The sequence below is a fragment of the Leptosomus discolor genome, chromosome 3 (assembly GCF_034619465.1).
Source record: "Leptosomus discolor isolate bLepDis1 chromosome 3, bLepDis1.hap2, whole genome shotgun sequence".
In the NCBI taxonomy this organism is placed as follows: domain Eukaryota; kingdom Metazoa; phylum Chordata; class Aves; order Leptosomiformes; family Leptosomidae; genus Leptosomus; species Leptosomus discolor.
The window spans coordinates 33,735,279-33,751,484 of NC_141393.1; the positions used below are offsets into that span (position 1 = coordinate 33,735,279).

The following is a 16,206-nucleotide window of genomic DNA, read 5'->3' on the forward strand; positions in this document are numbered from 1 at the left end:
TCACTTTATGAAAGATGTACACTTGGAAGTGTACCCTAGAAAAACCACTCAACCATTACGTCATCAATATCAATATTGTATGTTTTGCAAATCCTGCATTCAGGGAACTACTTTAATTTTTCTTCCTCGTCTGGGTTTATCCTGGGCAATTACTGTGTCCTCTTAAAGCAAAATAAATTTATTCCAAAACACTACTTTAAAAAATAGTGCTGTTGAAAAGCTGCATCCTTACTACTTCTGTAAATAGCGATCAATTAAAAGCAGCATCAGAAGTCAACAAATTGCTAAAAGTACCTGGCTGGTATGAGATTATGAGAACCTGCTAAGGTCCCAATTCAATAAAGCTTTTAAACACTTCAAAGTCCCATGGTAATTCACATTTCTCAGACATACAATTAAATATCTTGCTGAACTTGAGTCCGTGTCTAAAACACTATCTCTGTATACGAGTGCAGCTCTGCATAAGGAATTCTCCATTGCAAATACTGAGGAAACTACAGAGTGTCTAACCAATATTGAATATAATTAATCAGTGATGTTTAATGGATAACTCAGTGACTGAATTAAAAGTCGAATATTTAAAACTGGTATAAAAAGCATCTTTACTGAACAACTTATGAAAAGGAAATGGTGTATCATTTGAGGCCATTAAACAAATTGCATTGTTGATACTGACAAGAACTCAGTAGAATATTTGCCAAATATTTTGCTTGTCCACAAAGTATTCAGTGAAAAATATACCAAACAGGTCACATTACACAAGCAACCACTTTAAAAAGTCAATGTGAAAACAGCAATTATATTTCTAACTGCTTTTTTCCCCATCTGTTTTCCAAAACACGGAGAGGACAAACATCCCATGGATCACTTTTCAGTCTCGTTCTCAGGTTCACTGTCTCCACTATCACTGTCTCTTCCAGGGTGTTCTGGCATTGTTCGATGTTCATCTGCTTCAGACGCTTTCAATTCTCCTTCCTTTATCGTTTCTTCCCCTATCTTATTTTCTTCTTCTTCTGCATCTTCCTGCATGCTTTGCACTTCACCTTCTACTTCAGTCTCTTGAGTCTGAGTAGTTTCTGGTTCTTCAACCATGGCAGGTGGGGGTAGTAAACGCTAGATGATCAAAAAAGAAAGGATTATCCATTTTTACAACAAATACATCTATTTGGACACTTCTTCCTATTTAGCTCAAACTATTTACCTTATATTTAGGATTTTGCATTAGATAACAAGTTAACAACAAGGACTTAAAATTTAGAAGCCCTAATAATTTGCAGGCACTTAACTCCTATATAAAAAAACCATTAATAAGACCATTGTGTGAGCCAAGATTATTATTAGACACATTTTTTTGCCTCAAAAGAGGGTGTTAAAAACTCAGTACTTCCAATTCTACGATATCAAACACATTTCATTACCCTGAACAGCCAGACAAGTAATAGGGCTACAGTAAATCCCTACTTGGAGCAACAGGCACATTCCTACCATAATCTCATCTATTATCATTTCAAACTCCTAGATACGTTTAACTTGCCTTTTGAGGCCTTTAACAGGCCTGTCTTTAACAACTCATTCCAGTAATTTCCCCTTGAAACATTGTATAAAATGCTACATGAACATTATCTGTACTTATACAAGTTTCACCCACAGCTGTAAAAGTAGAACACCACAAATTCCAGTAACAGTTAAAGAAATGCTTAGGTATTTTTCACATAATACTTCTGGAAAAGTAATTTAGTATATTCAAAATGTTTTGCTCACAACCAAAAAAAGTACTTTGCAAAACGTTATAAACAGCAATAGCAGCCATATTACAAACTTTGGAAAAAAAAAATACCAAGAATACAGTGAGCTGAAGAGTATGGATGAATGAACACTACACAACTCCCCACTGTACAGAAACACTCACGCTTCTTACAGCCTGATGTTATTTAGTGACATGATGGACATTTCCTTGGAACATTGTGAAGCATTTTAATGAAACGAAAACTCGACAAACGTCCCATGGATGATTGTTTAGTTTCGTTTTGCTTAAAGGCAACTCGGCTTCACATGACAAATTGTTTAATTACAGTGAAGTCTTATCTTCAATTAATGACACTAATATTACACATTTCTGACAAGCATAGGCAAATCTATGCAGCAATTTTGACTACCAGCAGAGATATGAAAAGCATTTTTAATAGACTTTGAAATTATCACACTGGTCTCTGCAATCCATCTGTTCACAGAAAAAGTGTATTTCAAAACCAAAGATCCTTTAATTACAAAAATATATTCTGGATGCATGAGCCCAACTCGGATTTCTGTGATGTACCGGTTGTGCTTCTGTGATTTGCACGTTGTGCTTCGTGACTACTACTGTTAAGCCTAATGTAAAAGGAAAATGTCACATTGTACTGAATAGGGCAAAAGAAATTTAATTCCTGTGTTGGTTTGGGTGGGGTTTTTTGGTGTAGTTCACTTTTTGGCTTCTGCAAGGACAATATGATTCATCATTGCAGTAGGAAAAGAGCAGTTTGTAACTAATTTTAGGTAGCAATGGGTAGTATTAGGATGCTAAAAAGAATAACTGGTATTAGCAGAAGGACCAAGTCCATATTTCATTAAGGTGTCAAGCAAACCCATCTTTTGGTAAGATTCAGATGCTACCATCTGCTTTGCAGGAAACATACAGACTGCTTGGTTTTGACAGGCTATTCATTTGTATCTGAATGTGATCAACTGCACAGTCCATTGAGCCTTCACCACATACAATTTGCATGGCTGAAAGACCTCCCAACTATATTAGACAACCTGGCTCCAAAACAAGTCTTGTCATGAGCTTATAGGACCAAGTTTCTAACAAAACAGTGTGAGCTTTCACTACTTTAAAAAAATGCAGTTACAAGAAGTAATGCCACTCCTCTTTCTCTATCCCCTTTTCTTTACAGCATAGAGATAATTAGAGCACTTCCCCAAAACAGTGAGAAAGTATCCTGTCCACCTGGCAAAGGCTTTTTCTCTGTAGCAAATGCTTCAAATTTGACTGAAGCTATGCCTTCCGGAAGAAAAAAAATAATAATCCAAGATTCACTGGATAAGAACTGCAGAGAAATAGAAATTTTCTATCTGATGGTCTGACATTCAGTTAAAGAAGTTTTGGGTACTAATCTCTACTGACCACACTGGTCCATATTAGATGAAACAGTCAGTGGAAGAAGGAAGGAAGAGGAAGTGATAGAGAAACACCCTGGCATTAAAGGACAGAAACCTAAATCTCACAGAAAAGTACCCTGGACTAATCTGCTCAAGGATACAGAGCCATGCTCACACTTTCTTCCCACAGCCAGCTAATACAGAGTGAGTCGAGTCCTTTCACATCAGTTTTTTCCACTTTTGGAAATCCTTCAGAAGAGCAAAAACCAACAAGGGAACTTCTTCACGAAAGAATAAATTATAGGTAATAAAATCATGATACACCCCAGACATTAAGTGAAAGCTGATGCAGTTGAGGGGTAGCATTTGAGACCTCTCCCTTTCTGTTTGCTATCAACTACCTCCAGGCATCTACAGATCCAAGTATGCTAAGCAAAGGCAGCTTTCTGCTCAGCATACTATCTAAACTACCTTAAAGCTCTGCTCACATATGTAAGAAAGCAAGGTGTTTCTGTTGGGTTCTGAATTCTGCTTTAGGGATTAAACACTGACAAAATTAGGTACAGAAGTGAGAAAGCATCCACAACTGCTTCTAACCCCGTGCTATTTTGCTTGGTGCCGAACCAGTGACAAAAAAATTGCTCCAGAATAAAATGCTACAGCTGCTAACCAGCATGGACAACGCAGTGAGCCAACGTGGTTAAAACAGTTCCAAGACATGATCTCGTCTTTCTACACACTGCAGGCTTGTCATGAAAACCTCTATTACTAAACATTATCGCACCATGCAGTGGTGCTGTAATACCACTAACTGAACTCACCTGAAACATAACGCACAAGTTTACTTCAAGTAAACATGGGACAGGCTGCTACTTCGGTATTAATGAGGAATTTCTGGGCGTAGGCACAGCCATGTCTAGCAGTCAGCATCAATTACTGCTGGTTTTGGGGCCTTAAATTGGGGTTTAAATTACTAAAAGATACAGCTCTTGCTACTGCAAGATTTTAAACACGACAGGAAGTCTCAAACCTCAACAGCACCTCATGTTACTTACTAAAAATCAATTTTATTTCAAATGCACACCTACCAAAAGTCAAAAAGTCCTTACCTGTTGATAGTGGCGTGTACTCTGTATCATGTGCATATACATATTGTACACAAAGTTAGCCATTTGAGGCATGTTCTTAATAACATGTATTTGGTGAGATGGTCTTTCTCCATTCTAAGGAAGGGGACAAAAAGTAGACATTCAGCAAGCAAACCAAAATAACCATTATTCAAAAGTTATTTAACTATATTAGAAAACATAAACACCAAGAAATTAAATAATGCTTTTTAAAGAAAAAAAAAATCTGATTTCTTTGGAAAGATACGAAGTGTAGGTCTTAGCTTTGGGAAACTGGATTAATAATGATACTGCAGCCTAACAAAGACATTTCAAAAGGAAATGCTGGGTTCTGATGCTTACTTCATAAAGTACACTTTGGGCTTGAGTCATTTAACATAATAAAGGCACAAATGGTTCATGATCAGGTTAGGCCTTAGACTACTTGTCCACCACAGACCAGCTCCTTCTTGCTCACTCTTGCTGACCATGCACACTGCATTCTTTGTTGCACTGTGGACCTGAAAGTTTCAACTGAAGGGCTCCCTCCCAGACCGTCAACAGCACTTAAGACAGGCACGGATCCATAACTGAATTTTAGGTTCATGTAGGCACCCCTCTCAAACCTACAGGAAGCAAAGCAGATAAGCTCCTCCACTTCTTCATTTAGCATCCATCCTTCTGTGGGTCCTGTGCTTAGATGCTTAAACACAAACCTTTCCCTAAAGACCTAGCCAAGTATTTCAAATTATGTTTTTGTACTTATAAACCTAGCTCAGCAAAAAAACCTGTTTTGCAATTCTGGACCAGATTTTAAAGAAAAAATTAAAAAAATAAAAAAATAAAAAAGGTAATTGGTTATCCTGAATTAGTCAAATGAAATTTTACCTCTTTCAGTGAGAAAGAATCAACTTTGTGTGGCTTTTTCTTTTTTTTGAGAAATAACATTATTTTGTTTCATAACAAGACCAAAAACATGTAACACACTAAAAACCTATTTATCAACAAAAGAAAAATACGAATCACTCAGGCAGAACTTAGGAAAAAGCAGGTACAGAGTTATATTGATAACGAAGTTTTATGGAAAAATCAATTAAAAACAGCTAGTGTGTATAATGATACAAGTTAACTCTAGGGTTTATTTTTTTTAATCCAACTATCCAAGAGGCATTGGGTTAGCAGAGAACAGTCCCACCTCTTCTAGCCCACTCAAACATGCACAAACACACACACCCATTACAGACAGCAAAATTCAGAGCAGCAGTTCCTACCTGTCTTGCCGTTGGAAAACATTCTGTGGGAATGATATGGAGGTGAAGTGGTCGCGCTGTGAGTTGGCTGAAAGCTGGAGTTAGCTCAAAACAGTTCTGAAACAGCGATACCCTTGCAAAGATATAGAGCCCGAGCCTGGCTCTTGACATGGCAACGACTAACCGTCGGACATCCCTTCAGAAAACAAACAAAATCAATCATGTTATTTTTCACTGATGACATAGTTACAATAAAAATAAATAGAAGTATATGGAATAAAATTATCTGCTAAAATACTATTTTGCCTTTATTTTTTTTCCCTACTTACTTTCATACTACAGATTTCAATAACTACCAAATCCTAGAACCATCATATGAAAGAGGGTTCACTGTACCGATAAGGATATGGAAAAAAAAAAAAAAAAAAAAAATCACTCTTTACTATTCGCCTAGACTTCACAGGTAAAGATTTACATTGAGAACAAATCACAGTATTGTTTCTGTATCCCTGAATAAGCAAACACAACTCATCTAATTACTGCTGATTGCACAAGTCTTCCTCCACTCCACCCCAAAACTGAAGCGCAAACATTTTAAACTACACATCATAATGCAACTTACAGAAGTGATCAAACACCTCTGATACAAAAGAAACTTACTTACAGGAAAGAATTTGAGAAAATTTAAGCCTGCATTTGTTCAACAAGCATTACATTCCAATCGTTCTACTAGGGTGAAACCAAGTTCAGCCTATCTGCAGTAGTATAAATTACTTACAGTATAACAGCCATTACTAAAGCATAAAGTGGTTGTAAAGAGGGTACCAGACAGTTACAGAGGGAAGTATGTCTGAACTTCATTCAGTGTGTAACATTAAACTTCTTTTCCACTACATACCCAAATAATTGAACACTTTTCTATAATGTACTATAAACATCTTTCTGATACAGAAAATGTAGTTTAACGACACTACTAGAGTATCTTCTTACATACCTAAGGTGGCCTACAGCTTTGGTACGAACAAGCGAAAGGAGAATATAATCGTTTTGTTGACCCTGAAATCTGTCCACAGTTGTTACCTAGAGCGCGAAAAAACAAGAAAAAAACCTCCACAGGTTACGCTTCGCCATTCCAACTAAAACATGACACAAAAATTTTACCATCAACTTTGGACTTTCTTTTACATTTTTATTCAATTCAGACAGCTAACAGTGGGGTGCTAATACCAAAAGATTGCAGAAAGCCATCAGTTTTATAATACAGAGCTTTAACCTGCAGAATTAGCACTAGACTTCTGTAACTATGTTTTTTATGTGTTTCATCAGTTTCATCATCATACGTTTCACCAAATCATTTCCACTCTGGGTGGACCTTCCTAAAGGGGTGTGTGTGTGGGGGGGGGGGGGGTTGTTTTGTTTTGGTTTTTTTGTAGGTTTGGTTTTGAGGTTTTTTGAGGACAAACTAAAAGACAGAGTTACTCTTTCCCATGAAGTCTGTAGCCTTTCCAACTTCACTAACTTCACTTTGTTTGTATGTCAAGTTACAAACAGTCAGAAACAAGGGCGCTACTCTATGAAATCCCATAGAACGTAGGTTAATAGATGTGTATTCAACCAGGGAACACTTGAGCAGAAAGCTGTGACTACTAAATTAGTCTGTTCTATAATATGACAATTCAAAACCCAACAAACCAGAACCACTCCAATGACTGATACATTTTCAAAGTCACCTTGTTTGGCCGCCCAATCAGTGGATTATTTCCACACCGCTGATTAATGACATCGCGGATCAGGTGTTTCTGTCCATTGTATGTTGTCAGGATACTTATCTTGTCTGCAGGATAACCAAGCAGGCACATATACATGAAGAGTGCCACAACATACTCTGCTTCACCAAGATTCTTAAGTTTAAAAGAGGAGGGAAAAATAAAATAAAATAAAAAAATTACTCAACTTGTAAGATTGGAAAGAGTAACCAACACCTGTGACATTATAATTTATTTAGACAAAATCTCAGTGCTGAAACATCTCTATCTGATGTTTCTTTGCTCACTTAATCAAAGCCCTTTTGAAAGAATAAAAGAACCACAAGTAGGTTTAATAACTTCATTCTGATTCCTCTTCAGAGAGCTGCTGAAAATATCTACGTCAGTATTATTGTTAGTCGTTGATTGACACTTTCCAGTACTTACTCAGAATCTCCCAGTTTTATTTCAACAAGATTAAAATATAAATATTTAATAGTCCTTAAATACAATAATAATTAAATGTTATAACATTTAAATTATATTTATGGACTATCAAATATTTACACATTTGTCTCTAAATGCATTTATATGCTTACAGCTGTCTGCCCAAAGGAACTGCCACCTTCACTGTACTACTACAGAACTCAACCAACAGAGTATTTGATTTTTTCCCTTCTTAAAGGTCACATGCTAAAGAAACACCTGTTATATAAAACTGTGGAATTATAATTTAAAAAGTATTAGAAGCTGATAATGTACAGATAACTGTACTTAAATACAAGGGTTTAAAAAACACTTAGCGCCAACATAACATTGTTCCAAATAAGCATGCAAAAAAGTTGCAATGACTCACTCACCAGTAAGCTTAAAGTAAGAGCGAGTTGAAATAGAATAACTAAATCCCTTTCAACTATTAATTAGGAGACAGACATCTGGATTATTAAATCCAGTTATTTCTACTGCAGGCCACACCTATTCAATTTCAAATGACCAGCTATTATTTTGTATTTTGTAACTTTTTTTCTGTGCCTTTACTTACAAAAAAATAAAGTCTGTCCCAAAGCACCACTCTCCTGGCTTTAGCAAGTTTTGTCCTATTTCCAGACTGAGGTTATTCATAGCCTGTTTAAATTAATTTTCTATCAAACAAAATTATCGTTCAGATTATAACATTGTTCTCAATTTCTGACATTTATTCCTGCTCTATTTATACTGGGAAGCTTATCTCCACTTGGTGTGTGCTTGACTACGCTGGAGATACCAGCCTCATTTATTTTTTCTTATTAAGTGGGCTCTGCATTACTTGGAAAACACAGTTGCCATGCATTTACACCTGTGGGTATAAAGCTATTCTACAAATTTTAATCCTCTTTAAATCTGGAAAAAAATGCCCCAATTCACAAAGAGAAGTAATACATGGCAGCAATCTGTTATCTCATGAAAAACCATGCAACGCCACCAACATACTCTGCTATTATCTCTCAATCCTCAAGATCACGAGAAAAAAACCTCAAAAAACGGTAGGAGGTATTAGAGAGTTTGCTCATGAAAACACTGTTGTAATGATAAAGGTATTCTGTGTCCTCGTGTGAGTGTTCTCAGTCTTCTTTGGCCCTGGAGTGGTCTAACGCAGTGCTCAGATTCTCAGTTATCAGAATCCCATTTTTAAGGCACTAATTTCAGCTGTCCCTGTTCCACAGGACAAGTGTTTACTACTTGTACATTACAGTGCTACAGCTTAAAAAACAAAAATCAAAAGAAATTCTCCCCTCCAAAAAACTCTATCACACTTCTAGTTTGAGGACAAAGTGGATTATGACTCACCGTTGCTTTCTTTGCTAACGGCACACTAGTTTGTGTTTTTAAAAAAATGAGAAGAACCCAAGCAAAAACTTTCATATCTTTTTAAAAAATAATTAACACAACTCTTAGCAATCTTCACAGGGAAAAAATTATCACAAGTATTATAATCTTAAAGTATATATAAATAAAATGTATAAACATATATAAAATATATATAAAATAAATATAATAGTATTAAGCAAAATATAAGGTGATAATTCCATGCTTGATTTAAACTCATTAACTTTTCTGAAACCCAAGCTGGTGATGATTCAGGAACCATAGTTTATTGCATCACTGGTTTTAAAACAAAAAAAATTAGAGGACTGAAAATACAAGAATGTCATTACGAGCATAAAAGGTTTTCCTTTACTTAAGAGAAATAGATGGAGGCTGTCGTCAATGGCTTAATTTGAAAATTTAGTTGAGAAATTCCAAAGCTAAGGATTTTTTGGCAATTTACTTCAGCCTCAATGTCTCTCTGCCTCTTATGTGTATTTCTTGCAGTACTGTTTCATTCTTTTATGAATGGGTTTTTTAGCATTCTTACATACAGATCAAATCAATAGTGACTCTTCAAACTCAAATATGTGCCACAGAGCAAACTTTGTTCCTTCACACACAAGGGAAATGCTACTGTTTATTTCACTATCATGGCAGTACAGCTGAATTATAATGGACTTTAATTTGCCACAGGCCAAAACAACGTTTCATAATGAATTGTACACCAAACCTCACCCTTCCTATAACATTGAGAAAACACAGATTATCAAGCAAAGTCATTCACTTTGAGCAGAAAGCACAACATAATACATTACCACTTTAAACACCCAAAACTCATTAAAAGGAGGGAAAAAACCCATGCATACGCATGACTATCTGAGAACATGAATTAAACATCAGTTTACTGTATTTTGATAGTCTGTCTTCATTGCAGCTTTATGTCTGCCATATCCAGATTAAATAGAGTATACATGTAGTATTCGTCTTACCTGATAGAAATAAGGATTGGGTTCAGACTCTCCCACACCGTTGAAGTCTTCTACATTTATAAGCTGGAAGTCATACAAAAACCCAGCATTGGCTGTTCTGAACTCTGGCAGAAGCTGCACGTGAGGCAGGTTACCCAGATTCTTGTAACGCCAGTTGTAGAGGTTACATAAACTGTTCAAAAACATACAGAGATAAATAGTTAAAGTGGGTTCTTGAATGCATTCAAAATAGTTCAGATACACACAAGCCCTCGCTTTCAAGATTAATGCTTCTGTAGGTTCTCAATGAAAGAAGTAATTTTACTGGATAGCCTGTATATAAATGAACATTCTTGCATAGCAGTATTATTTTTTAAGTTTTGATTGTTTGGTTCTCTCTCAGAAAACTTCAGTGCAGCATGCTCAGCCTTAAGCCGGTTCCACTTGATCAGCTTTACACTGAAGGGTGCAAATTTTGTAGTAGGAATTTTCATGGGTAACAAACCTTAAGGAATGTTAATGCTTCTTTACAAAAAGGAAGGAGTAAGGGGAAAAGGATTTTCTGCATTATCCATTGTAAAGCTTCTTGCTGCAAAAAGAAATTTATTTTCTTATTTTGTGTATTGCCATGTATTAACATGAGACCTGAAGGAAAGCAACCAATATCTACCCAATATTGAATCATCTCTGGTATTTATAGGACAGTAATATAACCAAAATGTCTCACTCACAAATGCACAACAATATCCAGACTAGATAAAGCAGCAGATAGTTCATGGGGAAGCTACCTATGATCAGAGAAATGTAGGAAGGTATGGGAAAAAATCCTTGATCAAGAAACTGCTTGCGAAGTGAAGGAATTCTTCTGCTCTCTTATCTCTAAGAAACTCAATGAGACGGTGCAAAATAGTAGATGGCAAAATAAACTTCATTTATCATCATACTCAGATACAACCTGCATTTTCAAAATCATACTGAACTGTTGTTCATATGGCTAGAAAATAATATTCTACCACCCCCAACATTTCCCACATGAAAAAAAAAAGTTCTCCTTCATATTGTTCACTCCATTTTATGCCTAAAACCCCCAGAATTTAAAAGTAAACTTAGCAGCAAGATTTTATATGAAGTAATTTTATCTTCTTTGGTTTTATTCTTCCTTCTTAATATGACACCACATATATGCTCGTTACACAATAAAAAAAAAATTGACATCTGAATTACCACAGTGAAATGACAAATACATGGAGGAAAAAAGAAAAGTTATCTTACTACAGAGACACAGTATCTCTTTTGATATAAAAAAAGGCTTTATGCTCTTGTGTGGACAACCTGGTTGTCTTAAATCACAGCTGAAGCTCTGCTGAAATACTACAAGAGAAGCACCCTTTTCCATACTTTAAGGGAAACAGTATACATTTAATGCTAAATAAATCGTCTTTATTTAGCCTTGATTAAATATATTAGTTTATAAAAGGAAGGTTCTGCAAGAAAGTCTCAGCTGTAAAAAAAACCCAAACACTTAAGACTATTAAAATTCCTTTAAATATGATTTTCATTAAAGTACTCACACAATAGCAAAGTACCGCTATATTAAAAAAAAAAAATGCTTTGATAGCATTTTACCAAAGTAAAATCTGCCTTCCTAGTCTAAGCTGAAACAACTAGAACAAAACAACTGAATTACAGTTTTGCAAACTCCTGTCCTATACAATAAACACAAAGTTTTCGAAATTATATGTGCACTTTTTCAATCTTTTACCTGGTATTTTCTTACAAGCTAGACATGCCTTTTTCTCTGTCTCACCTTGCTCTTGCTCTTCCTTGTGCATCCAAGTCAACAGTTGGCACTCCAATACGAACAAACCGTGTAAAAAGAGATTGCTCCATGTTGGAGTATTTTTGAAAAGCCATGTTCTTGATGACTGGTGGCAACTGATGATGGTCGCCAATCATAATCCACCGCTTCAAGCGACTGAATCCATCTTGGGGGTTCTAGAATTAAACAATTACACAATCATAACTGTTACAATATAATTAAGGCACTCAATTACAATACAGTAATGGTCAAATTGGCTGTCTTAGTCTAAGCCCTAAATTTCAACATTTGTTCTTAAGCTACACTGGACTGCAGTCATTCTAAAGGCTATTCTTTCCAATCTACTACCAGAAAAAGGGAGTAGTATTTTAAATAAAGTCTTGTTTCTTATAAAGCAACAGGTAAGTTTATCTATTAAATTCAGTAAAGAAATATCAAGATAAGTACCATGTTACATTGTTTTAAAAGCTAAAAGTAATAGATCATCACAGGGCAAAAGGAAGACAACAATTTTAGAAGTTATAGTAGTAAAATACCTGATTTCTACACAGTAGTGTTACCCTAGGACAGTCCTTTAAACTGTATTTTTTGGATTCTGAGATAGTGAATATGAACTGCCTGAAGCATCTGAAACAGTTTTAGTGCTCTCATGTCTCAGGCACAAACAATTTGTCCTTCAAATGTCTCTGTAGTTCATGTGTTTCACCTGTTAAACCTCTCAAATTCCCACATGGCCTCTTCCATGACCAGGATGTGCCTCTAATTAAATCCACACATTGGCTGTTTACTGAATGCTCTTCAGCATGTTTGGTATCTCTCTAGTTCCTCACCATCCTTTCTGTACCTATGTCAGATACTGACAGAGCTCATGAAGGAACATTGTAACACAGGGACAAAAAAAGACAAACTGTGTGGGTAACATTATCCAAGAATTACAATCCCGAAGACTTCCACCTGCCAGTTTTACAATTCAGACCCTCATTTCTTACACCCTCCTGTTGCCCTTTCCCCATAGGAGCACTATTCAAAACAGAGCCTAAAGCTCCTTTTCTTGCCACTTGAAATGGAAGAGCTTTAAAGCCCTCTCTGATCAGAGAGCAAAAAGGAAAACTGAACTCCGCACTGTCCAGCTCATCAAGCCTGAGGATGCCTTAGTAAGAAAGTAAGAGGATGGAAACTATTTTCAATGGCATGGAAAAAGTTTTCATTTTTTTTTTTCCCCTTTGGAGAAGACCAAGCATTCTATATAATCATCCTGCTCTTATCAGAAATTTTTATCTTGGACAATAAGCCCCCCGAAAAAAATTTCTTACTCAGCATTGCAAGTGCAAGAAATCAAGTACTAATACTTTGTAAGCTTAGTTCTTCAGGGTTTTTTTGGTTGTTGTTTGGGGGTTTTTTTTGTTCTGCTTTTTTTGTTTGTTTAAAAAAAAAAAAGCCTCAATTTTCAGGGACTATTTGGATGGCTCTTGTAAATAAGGTCATGGAATACCCCCCCAAATGTGACTTCATGTTGAAAGTCTGCTTTAATTACACAAAACCCTTCAGCTTCTGCATTGCTCGTATATGCTTATTTCCCCTCACCAGCCTGATTCATCTGGTTATGCAACGTTCATTCAAATATTTGAAAAACACTAGAGTTTTTAGTTACTAGAGTAACTAAAGTTACTTATTTCACTAAATACAATAATTTCAAACCATGACAAAAGCCACGCAGGATTTATTCATCACACGGCACTGCAGTACAATGTTGTGTTACGATTTGTGAGGAGCCTCACCCAATAGAGGTTTGCTTTCCAAACACTCCAAACAAAGCGCAAAAATATGTGCCTCTGTTCAGAGGGTTAATTAGCTGCCTGCCTGCTCAGAACTATCAAAACTCAGCAGTGTAACACATCAAGAAGGTGTTAAAGAACTACACTAATATCCCTAAAACTTAAAAAACTACAGTCAAACAGCAACTGAGAACAGGGCTTAGGCTTTCATAGCAGTATGGTTAACTTGGACATGCAGGTTCTTTTGTGCACTAGGCCCATATTGAGTTGCTCTCCTACTCTCCATTGTTAAAAAGCAAGTGAAAAACTATAAGCTGCAACTATAAATATATCAAATATTTCATTGAGTTTCTATCACACCTTTTTCAATCAAAATTAACTTTCTTTTAGAAGGAAAATCCATTGGATTTCTTTCAGAATGAAAATCTATTGGATGTGGTTTTCTAGAAGACTTAAAATTATTGCTTTTCAATGAAAATATCTGCTCCAGGCAAAACTTCTGAAAGGAAACTTAATTTTAGAATATGAGCAAAAGCAGACTGAATGTTTTTCAGAAAGCCAGCGGAGTAAGAACCAAATCGTGATAATCTGAGATTATGGAGATAACAATCACAGACGCGTAAGAAGCACATTTTGCTCACTTATGTAATCCTCTAGCTCTTAAAAGAGGAAAGCGATGCCTCTCAAGCTCAGGTTGCTAAAAACAATGTTAGATAATCTTCACTGGAGGCACAAAAAATTTCAAGACAGCCTGAATGAATGTGTTGAGTTAGAATGAGCATAGGTTACGTTTTTAGGGAAAAGATACACAACTGTAGAAATAGCAGTTCTGGCCCTCTGTTACAACAAACCCTTATGTTACAGAGCTACTGCTACCTGGCTTCGCTATAAATATTCCCCGTGCCACATGAGCTTCGATTTCCTTCTTTCCTTCCCCGACTTAGCAGTATCTTTCCAGCTGCAAGACTTCCATTCAACTGTATCACATCTACATTCCTTTATCTACTAGTTGTTGGTTTGCCGAACACAGCACAAGCTACAACTGATTCCAGGCTAAACTTTTACCAATTAGCTAGACAAAAGGTGCATAATTATTGGGCAAACATAGAAGTAGAAGCAGTAACCATTTCTTTTCTTTCTGTGCAGTTGTAACATCAATGAGAATGTCTCCTCTCTAACTGGCTCCAGTCTTCCTGAAAGTTGTAGGTGTTTGGTCTGTCTCTCTCTCTGTAACCTTGACTGAAACTGACCAAACACCACAAGCAGACAGGATGATACAGAGCAACGTAAGCCTCACATTCTTGGGAAACAAAACTGTCATTAAATAAGTAATAATTTTAACAATTTTCAAAATTCGCAATAATCACTATTAAATGAGAAAATTAAAAGTAACAAAGTCAGGACTTAGTTTACATAACTATCTTTGTGGTTTTTATTTTCAAAATGAAAGCCTGCTAATGCTGCTATTTAGTCAATAAAAGCAACATATATAAAACCTACTAACTTACTTCATAATATTAAAACAAAAAGGATAAACAACTGATGTAGAACAATGAGAAAGTTCTTACTGTTCACTCAAATGGCAAGTATCAGTTCTAGGTTACTTTCAGCACAAGATATTTCCCTTTTAATATTCTATATTCTTCAAGAACACAGACTTTCATTCATCATTTTTTGTAATATGTTTTATGATTCAGGTCTAACCTGCAGCAGGAGAGGTATAAAGGTTTCTATCTCCAGAATCTGAGCAGACTCTTCCATTAGGATGTTGTCATACTGAAAAAGTAAAAGTAAAGAGATGTCCATCAATCAAGTAATACAAATTAATGCTGTTGTTCAGCCTACCAAAAGAAAGCATCAATTACTCCTTTGGTTTTTGATAGGTAGGACAGTTACAGCACTATCTTACCTTACAGGCAAAATACCAGTATTAACAAAAATCAGTGTCAGAGGGTGAAATCCTACTACATCAATGGCAGATCTATCTGTATCAATCAGGTCTTACATCTAGAAGGAATTCACGACTGAACTATATGACATGCTTTCCATATGCCATAACCCACCCACGAGAGAAAAGCTTTCTGCAGTGCAGCAAACTAATTTGGTACCTTCGCACTGAAGTAGAAAAAGAACACTTTTGTGATCCAATACAGTGCATTACTGGAGAAAAATAACACTGAAAGAATTTTTGGTGGTGGGCTTTTGTTTTTGTTTTGTCAGATAGAAGTCTGTAATAATTGATACCTATGTTTAACAGTGCAGAGCGCAAACAGCATTGCATCATAGTTCTTGTTCCTGAAAATGTTCTTTTTTTAAGTTACATATATAACAAAGTTATAAACGCCATGGCTTTTTTCCTAAGTCTGTCTTTATGTTATTATTCCATCATGTCACTGCAGTTCATCATTTAATATGGCACAACTAACTTTTTTTAAATGCACTATTAAGCATTTTTGTGTATATAATAACTTAAAAGCGATCTCATCCTTTACTTACAGAAGTTCAATTTTTCTTCAGTAAAATCACAAATTGAAACATACCGGTAAAATAATGCAAC

At 35.8% G+C, this 16,206-nt stretch overlaps 1 protein-coding gene across 2 annotated transcripts in view; it reads right to left on the bottom strand.

Annotated features, from left to right (window-relative positions):
- Positions 1 to 577: 577 nt before the first annotated feature.
- The window catches only part of AQR (aquarius intron-binding spliceosomal factor), a 58,798-nt gene continuing 43,169 nt past the window's right edge, over positions 578 to 16,206 (bottom strand). For both annotated transcript variants that reach the window (XM_009958487.2, XM_086461978.1), the window contains 8 exons: positions 15,354 to 15,425; positions 11,863 to 12,050; positions 10,077 to 10,248; positions 7,225 to 7,395; positions 6,489 to 6,574; positions 5,516 to 5,690; positions 4,248 to 4,361; positions 578 to 1,113 (listed from right to left, as the gene is read on the bottom strand). In XM_009958487.2, coding sequence (XP_009956789.1) covers positions 865 to 1,113; positions 4,248 to 4,361; positions 5,516 to 5,690; positions 6,489 to 6,574; positions 7,225 to 7,395; positions 10,077 to 10,248; positions 11,863 to 12,050; positions 15,354 to 15,425 — 1,227 coding nt within the window. In that variant the 3' untranslated portion in view covers positions 578 to 864. The remainder of the gene's footprint in view (positions 1,114 to 4,247; positions 4,362 to 5,515; positions 5,691 to 6,488; positions 6,575 to 7,224; positions 7,396 to 10,076; positions 10,249 to 11,862; positions 12,051 to 15,353; positions 15,426 to 16,206) is intronic.